Source organism: Manis pentadactyla, chromosome 8, assembly GCF_030020395.1.
Source record: "Manis pentadactyla isolate mManPen7 chromosome 8, mManPen7.hap1, whole genome shotgun sequence".
In the NCBI taxonomy this organism is placed as follows: domain Eukaryota; kingdom Metazoa; phylum Chordata; class Mammalia; order Pholidota; family Manidae; genus Manis; species Manis pentadactyla.
Genome location: NC_080026.1, coordinates 111,361,859 through 111,380,841, shown reverse-complemented (window position 1 = coordinate 111,380,841; position 18,983 = coordinate 111,361,859). Strand labels below are relative to the sequence as shown.

General features: G+C 56.1%; 1 protein-coding gene across 6 annotated transcripts in view; it reads right to left on the bottom strand.

Moving 5' to 3' along the window:
* The window catches only part of PAX2 (paired box 2), an 87,908-nt gene extending 69,131 nt beyond the window's left edge, over positions 1 to 18,777 (bottom strand). For 3 of the 6 annotated variants that reach the window (XM_036898931.2, XM_036898937.2, XM_036898935.2), the window contains exons 1-5: positions 18,667 to 18,777; positions 13,681 to 13,755; positions 8,147 to 8,257; positions 4,546 to 4,714; positions 3,573 to 3,770 (exon numbers count right to left, since the gene is read on the bottom strand). In XM_036898931.2, coding sequence (XP_036754826.1) covers positions 3,573 to 3,770; positions 4,546 to 4,714; positions 8,147 to 8,257; positions 13,681 to 13,755; positions 18,667 to 18,691 — 578 coding nt within the window. In that variant the 5' untranslated portion in view covers positions 18,692 to 18,777. Of the gene's footprint in view, positions 1 to 3,572; positions 3,771 to 4,545; positions 4,715 to 8,146; positions 10,502 to 10,601; positions 10,778 to 13,680; positions 13,756 to 18,666 lie in introns of all 6 variants that reach the window. The other 3 variants (XM_036898938.2, XM_036898936.2, XM_057506219.1) reach the window with 2 other exon arrangements.
* Positions 18,778 to 18,983: the final 206 nt, after the last annotated feature.

The following is an 18,983-nucleotide window of genomic DNA, read 5'->3' as shown; positions in this document are numbered from 1 at the left end:
GCAGATGATCAGTGAGAAATTGACTCTGGAAGTGTCCACTCTAAAGACCTAGGGGCAGGGAGGACCCCGATCCCAAGGAGTGTAGGGTAGACTGAAAAAGGTGAGAGCCATGGCCTTTGTGTCAGCTCATTCCAAGAAAGCACCCTCAGGGGATCTTCAGAAACCCTAGTCCCTACCTGGATTTTGTGCCTGTTTTTTCATAGGAGCTATATTCTCTGCCCAGAGCAACAGCCAAACCAGAGGACTTTAGCATATAATCAGGAAAATCATTCTGGCCTAGACAATTGCTCAGCAGTGTAACTGGGTGACTTTTTCCCTTGCAGTAGCATGGATCTCTTTTCATTTCTTCCCACCTCCATGCCATCTCCCATACCAGGTTTTAATCTCAAGTTACCTGTTTATAAACATCTGCCCTCTACAGCAACAGTGTACAAGCTGAAGAGCCGGCAACTCTGTGCTTAATGATCATTAACCCAATATTGAGAACGATTCAGATAAATTCCACATGCTAAGCAATCCACTCAACCCTCAGGATTTTTGACAATGTTCTCTGGGTGTGGGGCTGGGGGTGGAAGGCCTCCCTGACTTATTCTGTTGGCTCAGAGAGGTAGTTCTATGAGGACCTGCCAATGGAGAATGTGGGTTAGATGTTCAAGCCTTTATCGCGACAGGGATCAGAGAAAGCCAAAAGCAATTTTAAAGCATGAAAAGCAATTTAGTTTATAACCATAGCAGCATATTTCAAGTGCAGCGACAGCATCTGTTTTGAGGAGAAGATGAAAACCCTTACTATTTGGCTCAGGTGAGTGAGCATGTGTGGACTTCCTTTCTTGCCAACCCCCGGCACATGCACATCCTTACTCATAATGGTTACAAAGTACCCAATACAAACAGGAACCTCACCAACAGTAAAGCTCTAAACTCAAAGACCACCCATTCCCAATGCACCATACTTTCCACATGGAGGAAAATCTCCAGACTTTTCCTACAGAAAGTGAGAATTTGCAAAGGTCATGACATCACCAGTGCCAGCAGAAACATCCCATCTTTATCAGGTTTTAGGGTAAAACAACACATCTCAGACAAACCTTCCCCTTTCAGAGCAAAGCACCTTTAGGCATTGAAGCTAAGGGCAGGGCCCAGATGCATCTCTCCAGCCCCAACTCAGCAGCACACTGGGACTCCCCCAGAATTCTTTCCAAAATATGAACTGTGGTAGTAGTACTCTGTCCCAAAGCAAAATTGAAAATACCCTGGCTTTTTGACGAAGCAAACCAGGAAGCCTGTGGACCAGGGCTGGCTGCCCATGCTGTCAGTGGTTTCCCCATTCCTCTCCTCCTACTCCTTCTCCAGCAACACCTGCCCACAGACGGCTACTTTTCCACACTCAAAGGAAGCCTCTGTGCCTCTTAGGTGATAGGGCTCCTCACTGAGCAGATTCTGCACTTGTCAGCGCTGTCAAGCTGAGGCCGTTCTTTCTCCCACTTTCATCCCACTTGAGCTCACTCCTCTACTTTCCCCCAGTTCTGGTGGGTGCATCAAGGCCCTCTGGAGGTTGATCCTGGAGTCACCTGTCCCTTGCTCTCCATGTCTTTTCAGGATGAGAGAATACCCAAACTTTTGCATAATCCAGTTTCCCAAATCTCAGCCAATAAAGGGTATATGTTGGGGAGATGGGAGAAAGGGGTGCTAGACAGGGTGGTAGACAAGTAGTGCTCCTATCACACCTTCCTTGATTGCCCCAATCCTCCACCCATCAAGGAAGCAAATTGCCTTAACTGTACATGTTTGAGTTCCTCCAAAGTCTTGCAAACGCTATCACTGAAAACAAGCATTTCTCTCGAATGTTCTCCAAAACACCAAAACCCAGTCCCAGCAACATTGGGTCTCAGCAGGGCTGCTCTCCTCCCAAGACCTCAGTTCCAACTCAGTCCCAGAACCAGCAGCCAGCCAAGAGGCTAAGTCTCTAGAATGGCTAAGGAAACAATGCTTTGTCCCCTTCCCTTCTCTTCCCTAACTGCCACTCCTGCTCCAGCCTCCTCCTCTGGTTTTAAATGCAAAAGACCCATTCCTCTCCCAAGCCACCCCCCATTGTTCTCCAGCTCCTTTGGAAAGTGTCTGAATGTCAAACCTCTGTGCTTTCCATATCTAGCTGAGCCAGGCCCAGGGAGCTGGAGGTTTTTCAGAGGGTGTATAATTAGCTGATCAGTATTATGTTACCCTGTTCATAACTGAATAACCATTTTAATACAGATGGCACACACTGGGATAATTTCGGGGGTCGCCTCGCAGTACGTTACAGCATGAGTGTGGCAGAGGGAATCTTCTTTAGCCAAGGTACATTCTACCAGCTAATTTTACCTGCTGTTTTCAGGATGATTTGGGATAATTCCATATCATTTGCAAAATATTTAAAAAAAACCTTGATACGTTATGCCAGTTTCAGGAAAAGGCACCATCTGAATTATTAGTTGTCCTGATAATGAGCCCATGAGGAGTACAAAGAATAACAAGGATATGAAACCCTCAGCCTTCTTTTCATTTGGGGATTTGACTTAAAATAGGGGGCAGGGGTTGAAAGGCTGGCCAAGGCTGTCTGGAGTTGGTACAGAGTCTCTGTTGATAGGTACTCAGGTAGTGCGGTTCTGTGATGTTAAAGCCATCCTGAGTTCCTTTGCCCAGCTACTGTTTTAACGTGCTGTATCTAGCAAAGATAGGCACATTTGCACGCTGGCTGAAGTGTACATGCATGGAGTGTGCGCCTCTTCTCCCCGCAGAGAGCATGCTGGAGTAGCTTGGGTATTGGGAGACTAAGTATCTTGTGCTACTATATGTGGAGCTCACTCCAGCCTGCGACATCCTCATGTGCCTGAGCCTGCCATCAGTGCAGACTTAGGCCTGGACATAGGTACCTTCCATGGTTAGAGGCATCTCCTGAAGTTCAGCCTCAGGGTCCAGAATCCTCCCTCCCTGACTGGCCTCCTGCTCCTTGTCCAACTCCTCTACTCCCTGCTGACTGCTGGCTGATGGTTGGTGTTTGCTCTGTAGGCCTGGAGACTCATGCTTGTAGGCTAGAAATTTGTGCAGAGCTAGCTAGCAAGATCTGGGCTCCTGGGAGGCAAGCTTTGTGGGAGTTGACAGGGAAGGCAAGGAAGCCAGGACAGGTGGCTGCCCCTGGGGAAGGGAGCATGCCTTTAGAAAGGAAAGTCTGTTTGGAGGTGATGAATAGACACTGGTCATTTTAAAGCCTTTGGCTGTGGGCTGTGATTGTCTCTAGATACCAAAGCACATAATCTTGGAGTCTTAATTACCACGAACACTTGGATTCATTTCCAGGATGCAGGCGGGAGAAGCCTGGCAGGGAATACCCAGCCCAGAGAGGGAGACAGCCCTGTCTGTCTGTCTACCTCTCTGCCTCCCAGTACCCCTCTCCTTGGCCAAAGGGCTTCAGGGCTGGAAGCACAAAGCAAGGGCAGAGGCTGGAGAAAACAGAGGCCAGGTGCTGGCTGATGCTCTGCTAGCCTGGAACTGGAAGGTGAAGTCCTGCCCTGCATGCAGCCCAGGTGGCTCACCTGTTGATGGAAGAGACACTGGGCACTGTATCGTTGTCGCAGATGCCCTCAGCCAGGAGCCGGTCTCGGATCTCCCAGGCGAACATAGTCGGGTTCTGTCGCTTGTATTCAGCAATCTTGTCCACGACTTTGGGCGTTGCCACTTTGGGCTTGGAGCCACCGATGACTCCGGGCTTGATGCTGCCAGTCTCATAGTACCTGCGCCGGGAAGGCCGGCGGGGTCAGCAAGAAGCTGTGGCAGGGGCAGGGGGGCTACAGGCTTCGGAGCTGCTGAGCCACACTCCCACCGGAGGCAGTGGCTGGAGGGAAATGGCCCAGAGTGGCTGAGCGGGCTTCCCGAGGGTGCTTGACTAGGGTAAGGGACACAGTCGAGGTTGAGGGGGAGGACAACAGAGGTATGCTCCCTCCAGAGAGGCAGTCATGCTGGGGACTGCGTGCCCACCAGCCTGAACAGGCACTGCCGGGATGGAAAGCCTGGCCTTTCATTTGGGAAGAGCAGGAGGAATAGTGCTTCCAGATGTCCAGGCAGACCATGGCTGAGGCGCCCCCTCCAGCCCTTTCCCACTGAGTGTAGAGCCCCTTCGAGAATCACCTCTTTTTCCTCCCCCATGCTGATTTCTCTCCTTTTGAGGACCCATTTTCACTCCCCTCCCTATTCTTCCAACTCCCTTGGTCCAAATTAACTGTTAGAAGAGGCGTCCCTTCCTTTCTGAAGGTGGGAATTGGGCTGCCTTCATGCCAGGACTCTGGAGCTGGGCAGGCGCTGGATGACCCTGTGCCACTCTCCTTCGTGGGGCAGTGGCCACCACCTGAGTGCCCTCTCCAAAAGGAGCAGCTCTTCAGATACCCAAGTCGGGCACCTCCCTCCCCCTCTGGTGTCCTCGACTTTTAACCAAGTCTTAGGTCTGGAGACCCAGGGCCAGTTGGGGAAAGGAGGCAGGGAATCTCCCAGGGGTAGCTTAGAAGCCCTCACCTGCCCAGGATTTTGCTGACACAGCCGTGGCTGACCCGCAGCTGCCGGGAGATGTCGCAGGGCCGCACACCCTGGTGGGCCAGCTCCACGATGCGCTGCCTCACTACATCGGGCAGGGGCCGGCCGTTCACAAACACCCCCCCAAGCTGGTTCACACCCCCGTGCCCTGCTGGGGGGAGACAAGAAAAAAACACAACACCCCACACACAGTAGGGACCAGCCATTAGTCAGGGTCCATGGCCCAGGAGGACGTGCGAAGGGGGCAGGCAGGGTGGAGGGGCATGTTTCAGGACTCGCGGGAGAACAGTGGTCTGCCAACCACAAAGTGGAGGATTGCGGGGTTGGAACCCGCAGGGCTGTAGAGACGCGGAAGCACAGACGGAGGGCGAAGGGCTGGGAAAGAACATGGTTCTGAAACCAGTGAAATGGCAACGAAGGGAGAGAAAGAATGGAAAAGCTGGGCGAGAGAAAAGAGGGAAGAGGGGTAGAAAAACAGCGAAGGGGGAATTAATGCCAGTAGAAAAGAAAGTAGGAGAGGAAAGGAAAGGCCCGGCAGAGCAGGGAAGCAGCTGGGAGCGGATCCCGCCTGAGCGGCAGGGAAGGGAAGTTGCTGGGGCGGGCGAGGGCTAGGAGGCAGGTGATTGGGGAGGTCCAGGACCGGGTGACTCCTACCTGCGGGCCCTGAACGCAGAGGGGGCTGAATCCCTGACACTCCCCCTTTTGCTCCCTACCTCTTTCCTTGCATTTATTTTTAATCAGAGGTGGAGTTGTCCTACCTCTTGGTTTTTCATTTTGTTTTTTGAGAGGGAGTTTTTCCTTCATGTTTTCTCTCTTTAGATATTTGGGGTCTGTATTTCCCTCTTGCCTCCCTAGTGTTTAAAGTTCAAAGAAAGCCAGGTGGTGGCAGGAAGACTGAAGAGGCCCGGAATCTACTGCGCTCAGAGAAAGGGAGGCAGCAGAGAGCGATGCGGCTATTGGTGGCAGCCAGAGAGTGCAGGCTGCTTGGGCTTGTCGAGCTGCACCAGGATTGGAGCCCACCACCTCACCCAGGTGGCATGGTACAGGTCGCCCAGGCAGGCTGAGAGCTCCCGGGGCACCCTGTGCAGCCAACCCGAGCCAGCTGTGTCCCTCTGACTCCGCAGACCTCCGCAACCTCTAAGGAAACCCCACAGCAAGGGCATTTGTTCTGGCAAAAGGAGGGCTCTGGGTCTCCAGTCAGACTCCAGTGCAGTCCCCAACCTCAGAGCTGAGGTGGTCACTGGATGCCAGGCCTGACGACGCTGCACAGCGCTCTATTCTCCCCAGCCTACAGCAGTCTAGAAATCCTGCACCCAGAGCCATCAACCCGCAGCCGCAGTTACTGAGCAATCCAAGCGCAGAGAGTTCTAGCGGCCGGTCGGAGCTGGCCGGCAACCTACAGTCCCTGCCACGCGAGCTTCAGGCGACTTTCGGAGAAAGCGGGGACATCTGCGCCTGGCTCATTTCTCTCTAGTCCTCTTCTAGGGGCACCAAGAACAAGGGCGCACTGCAACCCCTGGGGAGAGGCCTCTGATCTGGAGACTGGGGGAGGCGGGAACCTCCTATTTTACCCACATTCCCCTTAGTCTCACCACCTCTAGCCCCACTCCTCACTACTTCCCTCCCTCCAAACCCCAACCATCAATAATTTAGGCCCCGGGAGAACTCGCGTTACCGGTATGAAAAGGCGGCAGCTGCGGGCAGATTAAAGATGAATAATTCAGCCTCCCCGGGCTTCGGGCCCGGCCCCTAGTCCCCAATCTAAGTGGTGGGGATGGGAAGGGGACACGGCGGGAGTCCAGGGCGGGGGACCGGGAGCCGCGCGCAGTCGGGCCTGGAATGCGCCACTGCTGCCGGCGCTGACTCGGGCTGCAGCTGCTTGCCGGCCAGCACGCCAGCCCGCCGGCCCTCGCGGTGGTTTCTCCCTCCGACCACCTTCAGCTCGCCTTGCTCCCTTTGGGTTTCAAAGTGGCACCCAATGGGCAGCCGAGACTTCGCAGATCGGCCGCGGAATCAGCGAGGGAGGAGAGCAAGAGCAGAGGCAGCCTGGAGGGGAGGCCGACGGGCTGGGCAAAGGCAGCGTCTGTGGACCTGGTTCCATTCTTGCCGAAAAGGGGACCGGATTTCTTACTCGGTTCGTGGAGAGTCGCCGCAGCCCGAGGCCCCTGACTCGGATTTCCTGTGCTTGGAAATTATTTAGGGAAATAGGTATTATCCCAGGGGTATTTTTAAAAAGCTCCCCCTGTAAGGCTAAATATGTGCTTAAAGAAAAAAAAAACAGCTCTCCCTTCTCGCATCTCTGGTCGGAAGCACAGATCCAAGCCAGATCTAAAAACTTTCCTCATGAAAAGTTACAAATCATCCTTAATTATTAATCTACAAGGAAGAAGTTTTATATTTACAATCTATCTTTTTTTAAGCCTGAAAAAATTCTCTGAATTGCTTCCCAAGTTAAAGACATATGATATGAATTAGATAAATTCAAATTTCATTAAAATATTTGTCTTTTCCTATTTTTTCAGTACTTTTCTCCCCTTCTCTTTTTTCCTATAGCATTCTATTTTCTTTCTTTCATTTCCTTCCGCTTGTTTTTATTTCTCTCTCCTTTCTCTCAAGCTTTGGCATCTGCCTTCCTTTTGTTCTTTCCTCAGCATTTTCTCCCTCTTTGCCTTTTCCCTGGCCAGGTCACAGGCTGGGCCATCCTCACCAGGGATCGGGAGGCCGTCAAGGAGCATCCAGAACTGCAAGCAGAGCTTTGCTATGCCCATGGGCTGCCTGGAAGGCTCCTCTACACGACCTCGCTGACTTTGATTCTCCTTGGAACCCCTCTTTGTTTTTAAGGCATCTCCCAGGGAGAGGCAGAGAAAGATGACCACCGCATCCTGCCAATCTCAGACTCCAACTCAAGGAGAAGAGAGGGAGGAGAGGAAAGGGAGGTAAGAAAGAAAAGGAAGGAAGTATTTCAGACCAGTCCACAAGAAGCCTTGGCTGGGCTGGCAGGCCCTGGAGATGCTAGAGGCTGAGGGTCAGAAGGGGGCACCCCACCCCCACACTCTTCTGCCTGATTGTCCAGAGACAGAGGCTGCCCATCCTAGAAGTCTCCTCCTGAACAAACACACTCTAAGTTCGGGAAAGGTAGAGATGAGGGGAGGTGGGGGGAGGCAAACAGAGAAAGAAAGAAGAGAGAAAACACAACACAAAACCCTCAAAACTCCCTGCCCATTAGTCCCCCAGCCCAGAGCAAGAGGGTGACCAGGGAGTAGGGTGGCTGGAGACAGAGACAGGGTCTATTTATCGATGACCTAAGAACGAGCAGGTGGAAGGCAGGCAGGGAGGTGATGGGCAACTGGGAAGGTAGTAAGGCAGGTAGAAGGAGTATGGGTGACACAAGGCAGAACGGAGAGAAACTGGAGGTTTTAGAAACAGAGTTAGGGAAAGGGACAAAACGAAAGGGGTGGTCAGGAGAAGCCAGCGTGGTCTCCAAGACAGGACTTGAGAACAGGGGACCGGGGCCGCTCCAGGACCGGATGGCGTTGGGACCGGGAGCCCCGAGCTGGGGCAGGAGCCGGGCGCCGGTACTCACGGTGCATCGCGGAGAAGGGGTCTGCTTTGCAGTGCATATCCATGGGGAGGCAGAGGAGCGGGAGCAGCGCGGCCGCCGCCGCCGTGTCGCCTCTCAAACTCAACTTCAGGACTTGAGGAGAAAAAGGAGGGACGTGGAGAGGGGTGGTGGTGAGCGGACGCCCTGCTGCGGCGGGGCTCGCGCGGGCGGGTGGCGCCGCGCTGCGCTCCCCGCGGGGACTCTTCCCCGGTCGGCCGGAGCTTGCAACCGCTGAGGCCGCAACTTCCCACCGTCGGGGCGCAGGGCTGGCCGGTCAGCAGAACGGCCCCGGGGCGGCGGGCCGGGCCGGGGGGGTCTGGGGGCGCATGGCACGAGAGGCAGCTGAGGCCAGAGCTAAGGCTGGGCGGGGGAGACGGCTCGCTCAGCTCCGGTGGAACCCGGTCATCCGAAAGACAGTCGGAGAGGGCGAGGTGCGGGGGGCGGCCCGAGGGCGCCAGGCAGGGAGCCGGGCCGCTGCAAGTGCCGGTGAGTTGACGAAGTTGGCAGAGAAGTAGCAATCCTCGGGATGTCCGAGCGGGAGCCTTCGGGAGGGGAGAGCGCTAGCCGGGCCCCCGCCCCCGGAAAAGGCAGACGCCCGCTGCCGCGGTGAAGGGCCGAGAGGAAGGGAGGGAGGCGAGCGGCGCAGCAGCACTGGGCTGGCCCCAGGTGGGTTGCGGCTGCGAGAAGACTCGGCCGGAGACTGGAGCCTTGGCTCCCCGTGTGTGTCTCTCTAAAAGCTGCAAAGCCCCCTCCAGACCCCCTCCCTCTCCCCGCGCCGGGAGATGGATGACTTGTCAGACAAAGGCAATAGATTCCACCACTCTGTGATTCGCCAACGCTGGAGCCCCGAGCTTAGGCGAGGAGGGCCCCGCGCCTGTCACTCCGGTGCCGGCGAGGGTAGGGGAGGGGAGGAAACGGGAGGTGGGAGGGAGCAGCGGGCGAAGGAAGAGGGAGGGAGGGGAGAGGGCCGGGGGAGGAGAAAGGGGAGCCCAGGATTAAAACTACACTGAGAAACGAAACTCGCCGATAAGATAAACGTTAGATAAGGATAAAGAGCGCCAGGTCTAATGAATATTCAGGCAACGACAGAGGGCCTCGGAGCGTGCCGTGCTCGGAAGCCGGGCTCGCAGTCCCAACTCACCCAGCCCTGCCAGCCACCGGCCAGCGCCCGCGTGGGCCACACGGCCCCGAGCCTGGTCCGCATCCCTAGTCCTAACCCTCCTGCTCTCAGCTGAGTTCCCTTCCGTTCCTTCCTGGTTCTTCCTTCCTCTCTCTAGTCCTCCCCTTAAGCCTTTCCCTCCTGAGGTACCTCCCCATCCATGCACCCCCAATTCTCATTCCGGGGCAAGTGCCCGGCATTTTATCTTCTCCAGTCCCACGCGCGGCTGCGCACAGGGCTTCCCTTTTCCCCTTGTCCATCGGGGTCTGGGCAGCACAGAACGCTCGGTTTAGAATGAAACTGGAGACCTCCGGCAAGAGGACCCACCTGCCTCAGTGGGACACAACGGATAGTGGGACAGCCCGGAGACTTGGCTCCTGGACCCTCGGGTGGCCAGGGAGAAGAGCTTGGGGAGGGAGACAGTGCAGAGTGACTGGTCCCTCACGGCAGAGGACGGAAGACCAAGGCTGGCTCTCCCCGGCTGGGGAGAAGAGGCTGCGGAACGAGGCTGAGCGCCGCCCGCTGCCAGCTCGCCGATCGGGAGCTGGCGCAGGAGGCGCAGCGCGCTCGGCCTGGCCCCGCTCCTACCGGAGCCGCTGGCCCAGCCTCCGCAGCCCGCGTCTGCACTCGCTCTTTCGCCCGCTCTGGTCCGCTCGCAAGCACCAGGCAGGAGAAGCCCTTTGTCTCCTAACTGGTTAAGTACAGAATATCCGAGAAATCTTTATGAAATATTTTCCCTCGTCTCATAAATCATCTTGGCACTTCAGCTGATGTTTTAACTCTCTCTTCCTCCTTAGCTCCCTCCCCCCGCTTCCCTGGGTCTACGAAGGGCGGCTCAGGGAAGCCCGCGCGCTACGCTCTTGCCACCCGGGCTCGTGGCGCCTCTGGCTCCTGGCGTCCCAGGCGTCCGCAGAAGCTCCGCGGACTCGTGCCGCTGTCCCGCTGGCGCGAGCCCAGGAAACAGCCAGAATGGGGGCTGCACCCGCCCAACTCAGTCAAGAGACTCCTAGTGGGCCTCTTGCACCCGGGTTTTCGAAGCGCCCTTAATTCTCGGCAGGGCTCGGGCCAGGCTTGGCCCTAAAGGGTTCTGAGCCTCCCACTCTTAGAGGTCGGTTTGCTGGAATCCTGGCGTTTGCCCTCCTTCCTTGATCCTCCTGAGCCTGATCCGCTTAATCCACCTGCGAAGTAACTTCTGTGAGGAGGGAAAAACCCTCCCAGCCTACCCTCCCTTTCCCAGCCCCCACCCACCACTTCCCCTGGGCCGCCAGACTGCTTCACTTGGGCAGGAGACTGAAGGCTCAGGGTTCAGCCCAGAAGGTCAGTCTCTTCCTCTCAAGACCTGCAGATGGCGCTCCTGGGTTTGCTTTGGGCTCACAACCCCACGAACACGCACTAACTTCGTGTGGGGAGCGAAAGAGGGAAAGTGTGCAGCCTAAAGAGAAAGGCTCCCAGGCCTGCGAGCAAAGAGGCTCTTAGGTAGTAGTAGCTGGTACAGCCTTGGGTTTCCTTCAGAAAGTTAATTAACCCAGAATTGGGGTGGGGAGGTGGCATTGAAGAAGGGTCCTTAACTGAGAGGAGCTCGAAAGAAAGGAGCCCTTTACCCCAGGTCTCTCTAGTTTGATGGAGGAAGTTAAGTCTGGGGGAGTCTTAACTATTGGAGGAAGAAGACCGGGCAGAACCCCTTTCCACACATAGACTCACAGATTTTTTTCTAAAACCAGCTAGACATATCCTTACTTACACATAATATGAAGTGTGAGGACAGACAACAGACATTTTCACATTATCAGGCAAGAGGGATTTCTACTTTTGTAAAGGGGACTTAATGCACAAAGTGTGCTGCAAGTTAGTCACACACCTATATTTCACATGGACCCTCTGAAGAGTGAAGACCCTTCCATCATAGTCCAATTCCCAGGTAGCCCCTGAAATTCCTGAAATCCTCCTCCCCACTCCTGAGACCCCCTGCAATGCACTAAATGGACACTCACCCTCCCACCAGGCCAGCCCCTGGCAGCTTCCTTCCTTCTTAGCTCTAGCCCATTCTAGAAAGTCAAAGAATAATGCTCCCTGATGATTAGAAATCCTTTTAGCCAAGGCTCTGCCTTCTCCTAAGGCTCCAGGTTGAAGGGCTGGCCTATAGATTCTCTCCAGGTGATGGCCTTTCCCTCTAATGCTCCCTTTTCTGTTCTTTCCTTTCTCCTCCTATACAGTCCGGTAGAGGAGAAAAAAGCAAGAGAGGAAGAAAAGGGAAGAAGAAAGAAGAGGAAAGAGGAGAAAAAAAAAAGAGAAAGAAAGAAAACAACCCAACCCCAAACACAACCCGGGCTACGACCTGTCAGGGTTGGTTGCTTTTCCCGTCTGCCTCTAAATGAACCTTTTCTCTCTGGTGTTTTCAAAGCAGCCCTTCCACCCCCCAACCTAGGGGCATTTACACTTCAAACAAGGCTCCCGCCTCCCTGCGGAAATTTAAAGGCAAATAAACTTTTGGGGAGTTGCTCTGATACCCATCTCGGGATTTGCTTCATTAGCCGCCTCTGTGCATCTGATCTGCGCAATAAATCTTCCTTGTGGATCTCCGTTCCTTCGCCTTCTCTGCTCCCTTCCCTGCCAGGCTCTCCTGGGGCCCAGAGGTCCCCCTCCTTGCCTCCTTTCTCACTATGGAACAGCGACCAGCCTGGCTCCCCCAGTCCCCAGACTGCTTTACCTGGGTGTAGGTGTTCAAGAGGCAGTGGTCCCCAGTGAGCCATCCCCCCACCACACACACGTACACACTCATAGGCCCCCAAAACAAGCCAAACACTATGAGCACTCCAAGCTATCAAATGCGTTTCTGGGTGACTGTGACTGAAGTGAGGTGCTCTCTAGCCCCTGTCCGCACCAGCTCCCTGCACCACCCTTCTGCTGGGTTTCTAATTTCCAGTTCTCTGGCCCAGCTCTTCCTCCAGGGGAGGCAAAGGCAGAGGCGTGGGTGCCACCCTCCACAGGCAAGGCCATGACCCAGGGCCTAGGCCCCCGGACCGGACCTCGACTGGGCTGCAGGGGGCCTGGTGGGGGCGCTGGAGCCTCTCAGCCATGCTCCTCCCCCACGGCCTGGGCCTGCTTTCCTCTTCCCACTCCTTCCCCTCCCGGGGAGCGGCAAGGGGAGCCAGGGCCCGGGCTCTGAGCGAGGGGATTAGAAATTCCGAAATTAAATGTATCTCCCTAGGAAATGCTCCCCACAGCGCGGACCAAATTAAACGTATTAAAGTTCTGGGGAGCGGGAGCTGTTTAGAACCAAGGGGGTAAAAACTAGTCCAAAGGGAAGAGAACAGAAACGGAGGAGGGAAGAGAGGAGGGTAGGCCAGAGCAGCAGCTCTCCAGCCGAGCTCCTTTTCTGAATTAGTCCCAGTTTTGGAAGTCACAACCACCACAAAAAGAAAAAAGAAAAGTTCGACTGACAACCCAAGCCGGGACGACAGCGGTCCATTCACCCTTAGGGGCCTGGCGCACCCTAGGGCGCAAACTCTCAGCAGATCCCAGGCCGCCGGCGCACCCCGGGTCCCTCTCCGGCTCAGCCTGCCCGGCTCCTGCCCGGCCCTTTCCCCTCCTCCTCCCCATTCTTTCCCGCCCCTCCCCCCTCCTAGCCCTCTGGTCACGTTGGAGGATGGTTTTTTTTTTTTTTGGAAGAGCTTCTGGTACAATATGGAGCACCATGGGCTGCAATTTCACACTCCACGGCACATTCCCCCTAAAGCTACTTTCTTTCTTTTTTTTTTTTTTCATCCAAGACCCCCCTAATTTCTGCTTCCTCACTCGCTCCCTTGCTCCCTCCCTCCCTCCTGCTCTCACTCCTCTTTTCCCGCTTTTGTTCCCAATATTTGGGCGCCCTGCGTGACGCCCGGGGGACGGGGGACCTGACTCTGGGCTGGCCCCGCCCGCTCTGTCTGTTGGTCCTGCGGAGGCCGCGCGCACGTGCTGCGCCTTTATCCTCCCCTGCCCCTCCCCCTTTAGCCCGGCTTTTCACAAGAGGTCCGAGCGACCCGCCCGGCCCTTCGCAGCCCTTTTGAGAGGACACGACAATGCAAGCCACTTGGCCACCAAAGCGGCCTCTTAGCGGCACGGGCCTGCCAGGTGGCTGCCACCAGTGGGTCACCGGACTAGGGAGCAGAAAAAATAGTCAAGGCAGGAGAAACTGGGCCAGTAGGTCTACAGTGTAGGAGTGAAGGGCCCTGTCTAACAGAGAATAAGCTAGAGGAGGTTGGGGGAAGCAAGAGGCCCAGTGAAGTCCTGGCACTCCCAGTTGGGACCTGGACACAGCCTGTCCCTCCACCCCCAGACACTCATGGACTTCTGCACAGATGAAGGGGCCACTCACCCCAAAGCCCACGGGAAGAAGCAGCAGCCACCACATGCACAGTCCCTTTGCCTCTTTGAGCCTCAGTTTTCTCACCTGTAAAATAGGGATGATTACCTGTCTTGCCTACTCTGTGAAGGTAGCCAATAGGAAGGCATTTTGAAAAGCAAACATTTCTGTAATAGATGATGAAATAAGCGTCCGGTTTCTGGGCACTTGGGCAGGGCAAGGAGTGCTGTTTTCCAGGTAACAAGAGGATTCCTCACCACCTCATTTCCTGTGTTCCTCCCTTTCAGGATTTTTTTTTTCTTCTTTCTATTGACTGCGCCGCACCCGGTCCATGTTTATCACTCTGCTCTTTATCTTTCCTGCCAATCCTTCATACCCACTTCTTCCAGCACCCTCGCCCCCACTGCACCAGCGCAGCTGCTTGAGGAGCAGTTAAACCCGGACCCCTCCACACACACCACCACCACCAACAGCCAGGTTAATTGTGGCCTCAGGCGATGTCCCCTTCGGGCCAGTATGCCAAAACCTCTGGGAGGAGCTGGCCCATTGGCGGAGACTTGGGGAAGGAAATCCCGTCCAGTCGTTTCCAAACAAAGAATGTTGGTCCTCCCAGGACCTGCAGTCAACCTGCCAAAGCCAGAGCAGAGATGAGACGGAGGGAAGAAGCCTGTTAAAGGGGAGGTGTGGTAGCGGGAAGAGAGAGGAAGGGGAGAAAAAGGATGTGAAAAGGATTCTGAGGGGACGGAGAAGACCTGTCTCCTCAAGGCCTGACGAGGCTGGTTTGGGCGAAGCTAGGTCCCCACCGGGCTAACTGCCCCTGTCCTTCTTCCCCAAGCCCCGGTGAGAGAATCCCAACGGGGCCGAGCATCGGTGACCAAGTAATGATTAACCCTCGTGTCAGCCAGACCCTGAGCCCGCAGCCTGACCTGGCTGTGCTGGAGGCGGACAGCGCTGGCGGGCCCGGGACCTCCCCAGCGCCATCGGCCACGGCCACCACGACGAAGGGTGCTGTGGAGGAAGGGGCTGACGGTAGCAAGGGACAGCCGAAAGGGAGCGGAGCGCAGGGCAGGGGGAGCGCGACTCCAGCTGCTGGGCAGGCCAGGGGGGGCGAGGTGGCCCCTGCCAATGTACAAGGAAAGAACGGGGCTAAACGCGGGCCAGGGCGCGCGGCTCCGCAGCGCCGAGGAAGAGTTGGAAAGGGGCGGGAGCACCCCGGCGGGCTGAGTTTTCCCGGAGTTGCGAGCAAGCACCAAATCCACTCTCTCGGATCCATCCGCGGCGCGCCCGCCCTCCCTTCCTCCTCTCACCGCAGCTGTGGATGTGAGGAGCAGGCGGAGACCGCGCCAGAGCCGGGAGCGGGTAAGGCAGGGGAGACCCACGGGCCAGAAAGGGAAGCGAAGGGCAGGGCCGCCAAGGCGGGGAACAAGCTGCTTGGCGCTGCTAAGTGGCTGGAGACAAAGGACCAGACCGGAGGGGAGCGGGGCAAACCGCGACAGAGGGCTGGCTGAGACAGGGAGACAACCAAGGAAAAGGGGTCTCTCTGGGGACCGGCCACGACGTTCGTAACTCCTGCCGCCTCCTCCACCCACTCCAACGTGGAGACCGGACGTCCCGGCCCCCTCCCGCTCGGTGTGTGTGGGACTGGGGTCTGGGGTCGGTGCGTGTGTGTGTGCGTGTGTGTGTGTCTCCACGTGCCCCGGTCCAGGCAGGCAGGGAAGGAAGGGCGGTGAGGGGAGGCGAGCGCCTCTGCTGTGGGGTCAGACCCCGGCCCCGAGGCCCTGCATGCTGCCGCCTTCCACCCTCCATGGTCCAGAGCTGTCCATCCCCAAACTTGGAACAAAAGGGCTGAACCGAATCTCCCAGGAGCCAGGGTAAGGGCTCTTTCTGGAAAAAACGCTTTGGTTTGAGATTTTTAAGGGTTACCAGCATCCAGGATTATTTCTTAACTTTCTGAAACTGTTCCTGGGGGGGAAAAATATGCAAAGTAAATCTCAGAAAAAAGCTGGGGACCTAATAGTTGGCTCCGCCATGTCTGGCCCAGCAATGAGGTGTAGACCCGGGGCTAACGAATGTGTTGAAGAAACTGACTAATGGAGAGAGAAAGCCTCTTTCAATTTCTAAATCAATTAAGGAAAATTTCTGATGTGTCTCCTTGGACGGCACTCTTCCTGGGCTGAATGTCTCTTGGTGAGGGGAGCTTGTGCGTGTGTGTTGAGGGTGTGTAAAAGTGTGTGTGAGAGGGCGAGGAGAAGAGTGTCTAGGCAAACAGCTGTGTCCCAGGCCGGGCTGAGATAGGAGCTCAGGATTATGTCCAGCGCCTCCCCTCCCCTTCCTCCCTCTGACCTCTGTTGAAGCTACTCCGAGGCCAAGGCCTCCGCAGCCTCTTCAAACGGGGCCACCAATCAATCCTGTAGGTCAACACAGCAATTAATAAAGGGGTGAGGAGGCCTGGCAAAGGAAGGTGGGGAGGCTGGGGCTGTGTCTCCCCCAGGCTCTGAGGCCCAGCGGCAGGATCAGGGAGGGAGTGGGTCTCCAAGGGCAGCAAGAAACCTGGGAACTTAGTGTGGGCTGGAGAGTGGGCTCAGAGCCCCAGCAAGGAGAGGAAGGGACCAGAGACAGGGAGCCAAAGAACCAGATGGAACAGGCCAGCACAGTAAAAGGAAGGACATCAAATAAATGCCTTATTTTTATGGTTCTGGGGTTACAGGTGACAATGGCCAAAGACCACAATTGACCTAGTTGCTGATTCTCTCTCCTTCCTCTTTCCCTTGCTTTTTCCTGGTGGTTTTCGCTGCTCCCGAACGGGCTTGCGAGACTACAAACCCGCGTATTTCGCAAACCCGGCTGCGGCGGTTGAGCCGGGGAGTCGGCCAGGCATGCTCTCTGGCACGCGTGTGTCACTGTCATTTTGAACTAGCTGGATGGGGCCAAAGGGGGCGCGGGGGCTGTCTGGGGGACACGGGGTCCCCTGGGAGCTGTGAGCCAACCAGATGTGTCAAGGAAGAAGTGAAAGCAGAGGAGCGGCAGAGGTTAGTGAAAAGAGAAAGAAAGGGAGAAGGGTGGAAGACCCGGGGCCGGGTAGGGCTGCCTGGAAGGGAACCGTGGCTTCCCTCTCAAACACAACGCTGCCTTCTGCCCAGCCCCGCAGCTCCTCCTCACCCTTCCTCAAGCCCTGGCTGGCGGGAGTGGGATCCCGCACCTGCAAAAGAAAGAAAAGGAAGGAAGGGACACGAGTGTGGTGCGCAGCTGGTTTTCCTGGTGGCTCTGCCTTGTGCGCCTGGACAGTGGCTACCCGGCCAGGAGCAGGTAGAAGCAGGTGCCCCTGGATAAGCACCCTGGTCCCTTCTGTAGTATCATCAAGCGCCAGAAAACTTGGGATGAGGGCCCTGCCAGGAGCTCAAGGATGCCCTCCACTGCTGTGCCTTCTCTTTCCAAAGAGACGCTGGGGAGGGGGCCTGGCTGCTGCTTCTGGGAGACTTGCCCGGTCAATAACCAGGGTCCCAAACCTTACGCCTGCGAGGCAGAGAGAGCTGCCTTCAGATGGGGAAAATAGAAAAGTGGGGGTGTTAGACGCCTGAGCAGATGGGACAGGGAAGTAAGGAGGGGTGAAGGCGGGAGACAAAATAGATTCAGAAGGAGCCAGGAAGAGAGAGAAACCCTGTGCAGGAAAGGAAGAAGGGGGAGAGAGGTTCCCAGGAAGGCCCAGCCATTAGGTCTGTCCTTGGGCTGCATATTTATACGGTCGAGGGGGTGCACAGATGGGCTCTCAATTGAATTCTATCTTCAACACCATCAGAGATTGATTTTGTACTCGCTTTTAATTTTGCCATAATTAATTAGATCATTACAACTGTTTGCTATTGATCCCCCTACTTAAACCTGTGGTGCGGAGGGGTAGCCCAGAGCCCTAAAAGCCCAGGAGGCCAGAGTTGGGGCTCCTGGGGTCCCAGATTCCCTAGAGGGGACAAGGCCCTCAAGCGGGAATGAAGATAGTCCTGGACTGGGCCAAGAAGCCGGAGGAAGGACAATACTGAGGGTGGAAACTGGATTATCAGCTGAAAGAACTATAACCTGAGCTGGTGGGGGGCATGGGAAGGGAGGGGAGGAAGGAGATTTTGGAAAGGTGAGGAGTGAGGCAAAAAAGAGCCTGGCATTAGTCCTTGAGCTCTGTGGAGTTATTTGGAAAACTCTTGGAAATCTGATCCAATCCCCTCCATCCCCACCAATCCAAAATTAAACGGGTCTCTGACTTCCCGCCCCTATACTACACCAGAGCACCTAGTGGGCAGACAGCTGAGTTGGCAAGCCTGGAGGAGAGTGGGGGTGGGGGGGAATCAGACAGAGCAGCCCTCCACTGCCTTAGCTCTTTGGGTAAACAGCTTCAGATTCTCCTTCGCTGGGTCCCCTGGGGCCTGCCAGCCCTTCCCTTGCCACAGGCCTCCCTTGAGTTGCTTATTTTGGGGACAGAGCCTCTTTTCCACACATTAGGCACATCTCCACCAGTGGTTAATGTTGATTCATAGTGCACACAGACATGTGCACACAGCGTGTCCCCATCCACTAGCACACATGCACACATACCCACCCCTTCTCCTACTAGGAACTAGGGCCTTTCCAGTACTCCCAACTTGGAAGAAGTTGTGCAAAATATAACATTGAGGAAAAGTGGAAAGATAAAGCCCTAAAGGCACAGCAGAAAGGAAAAGCCAGGTTCTGCACAGAAACCAAGAGGGGTTCTAAAACTTCTAAAACTCACATTTTTCTGGGTGGAAAGTTTTTAGAGGATTTAGAGGACACCGGAAGGAAATACCAGGTGGCCCCAGTGGTGGGGAGAGGCCGCAGACCCCCAGTGCTCAGCCGGTACAGTGCCCCCACACCCCCAGCCCACAGCCAGTACAGAAGGAGTGGTAGAGCCGGCCCTCCGCTTGGCCGCCCCCATCCCTCTCCTATGCCGCCCCCACTTGCCTGTGGCCCTGACCGGTTGCTCCTTGCTCCTACCTGCCCGGCCAGTACGCTGTTCCATGTTCAGCTCCCCGCCGCAGCCGTCTCGCCCTGGGTCTCACTTCTCGGCTCCTCCTCGGCCCGACAGCGCGTCTCGTCCTTACCGCCGCCACCCCAAGATCTGGGCGCAGCCACCCAAGACCAAGCGGCTCAGATAACCTAGGCTGCCCGCCGCCTCGGCTGTGCGCTCCGCCCGCGCCGGCACTCACACACCCGGCCGCGCCGAGGCACAGCCACTAGCAGAGGAGCCCCAAGCTCTCCGCCCTGCGCACACGCGCGCACACGCACCCAGGCCCCGCGCCAGCTTCAGGCAA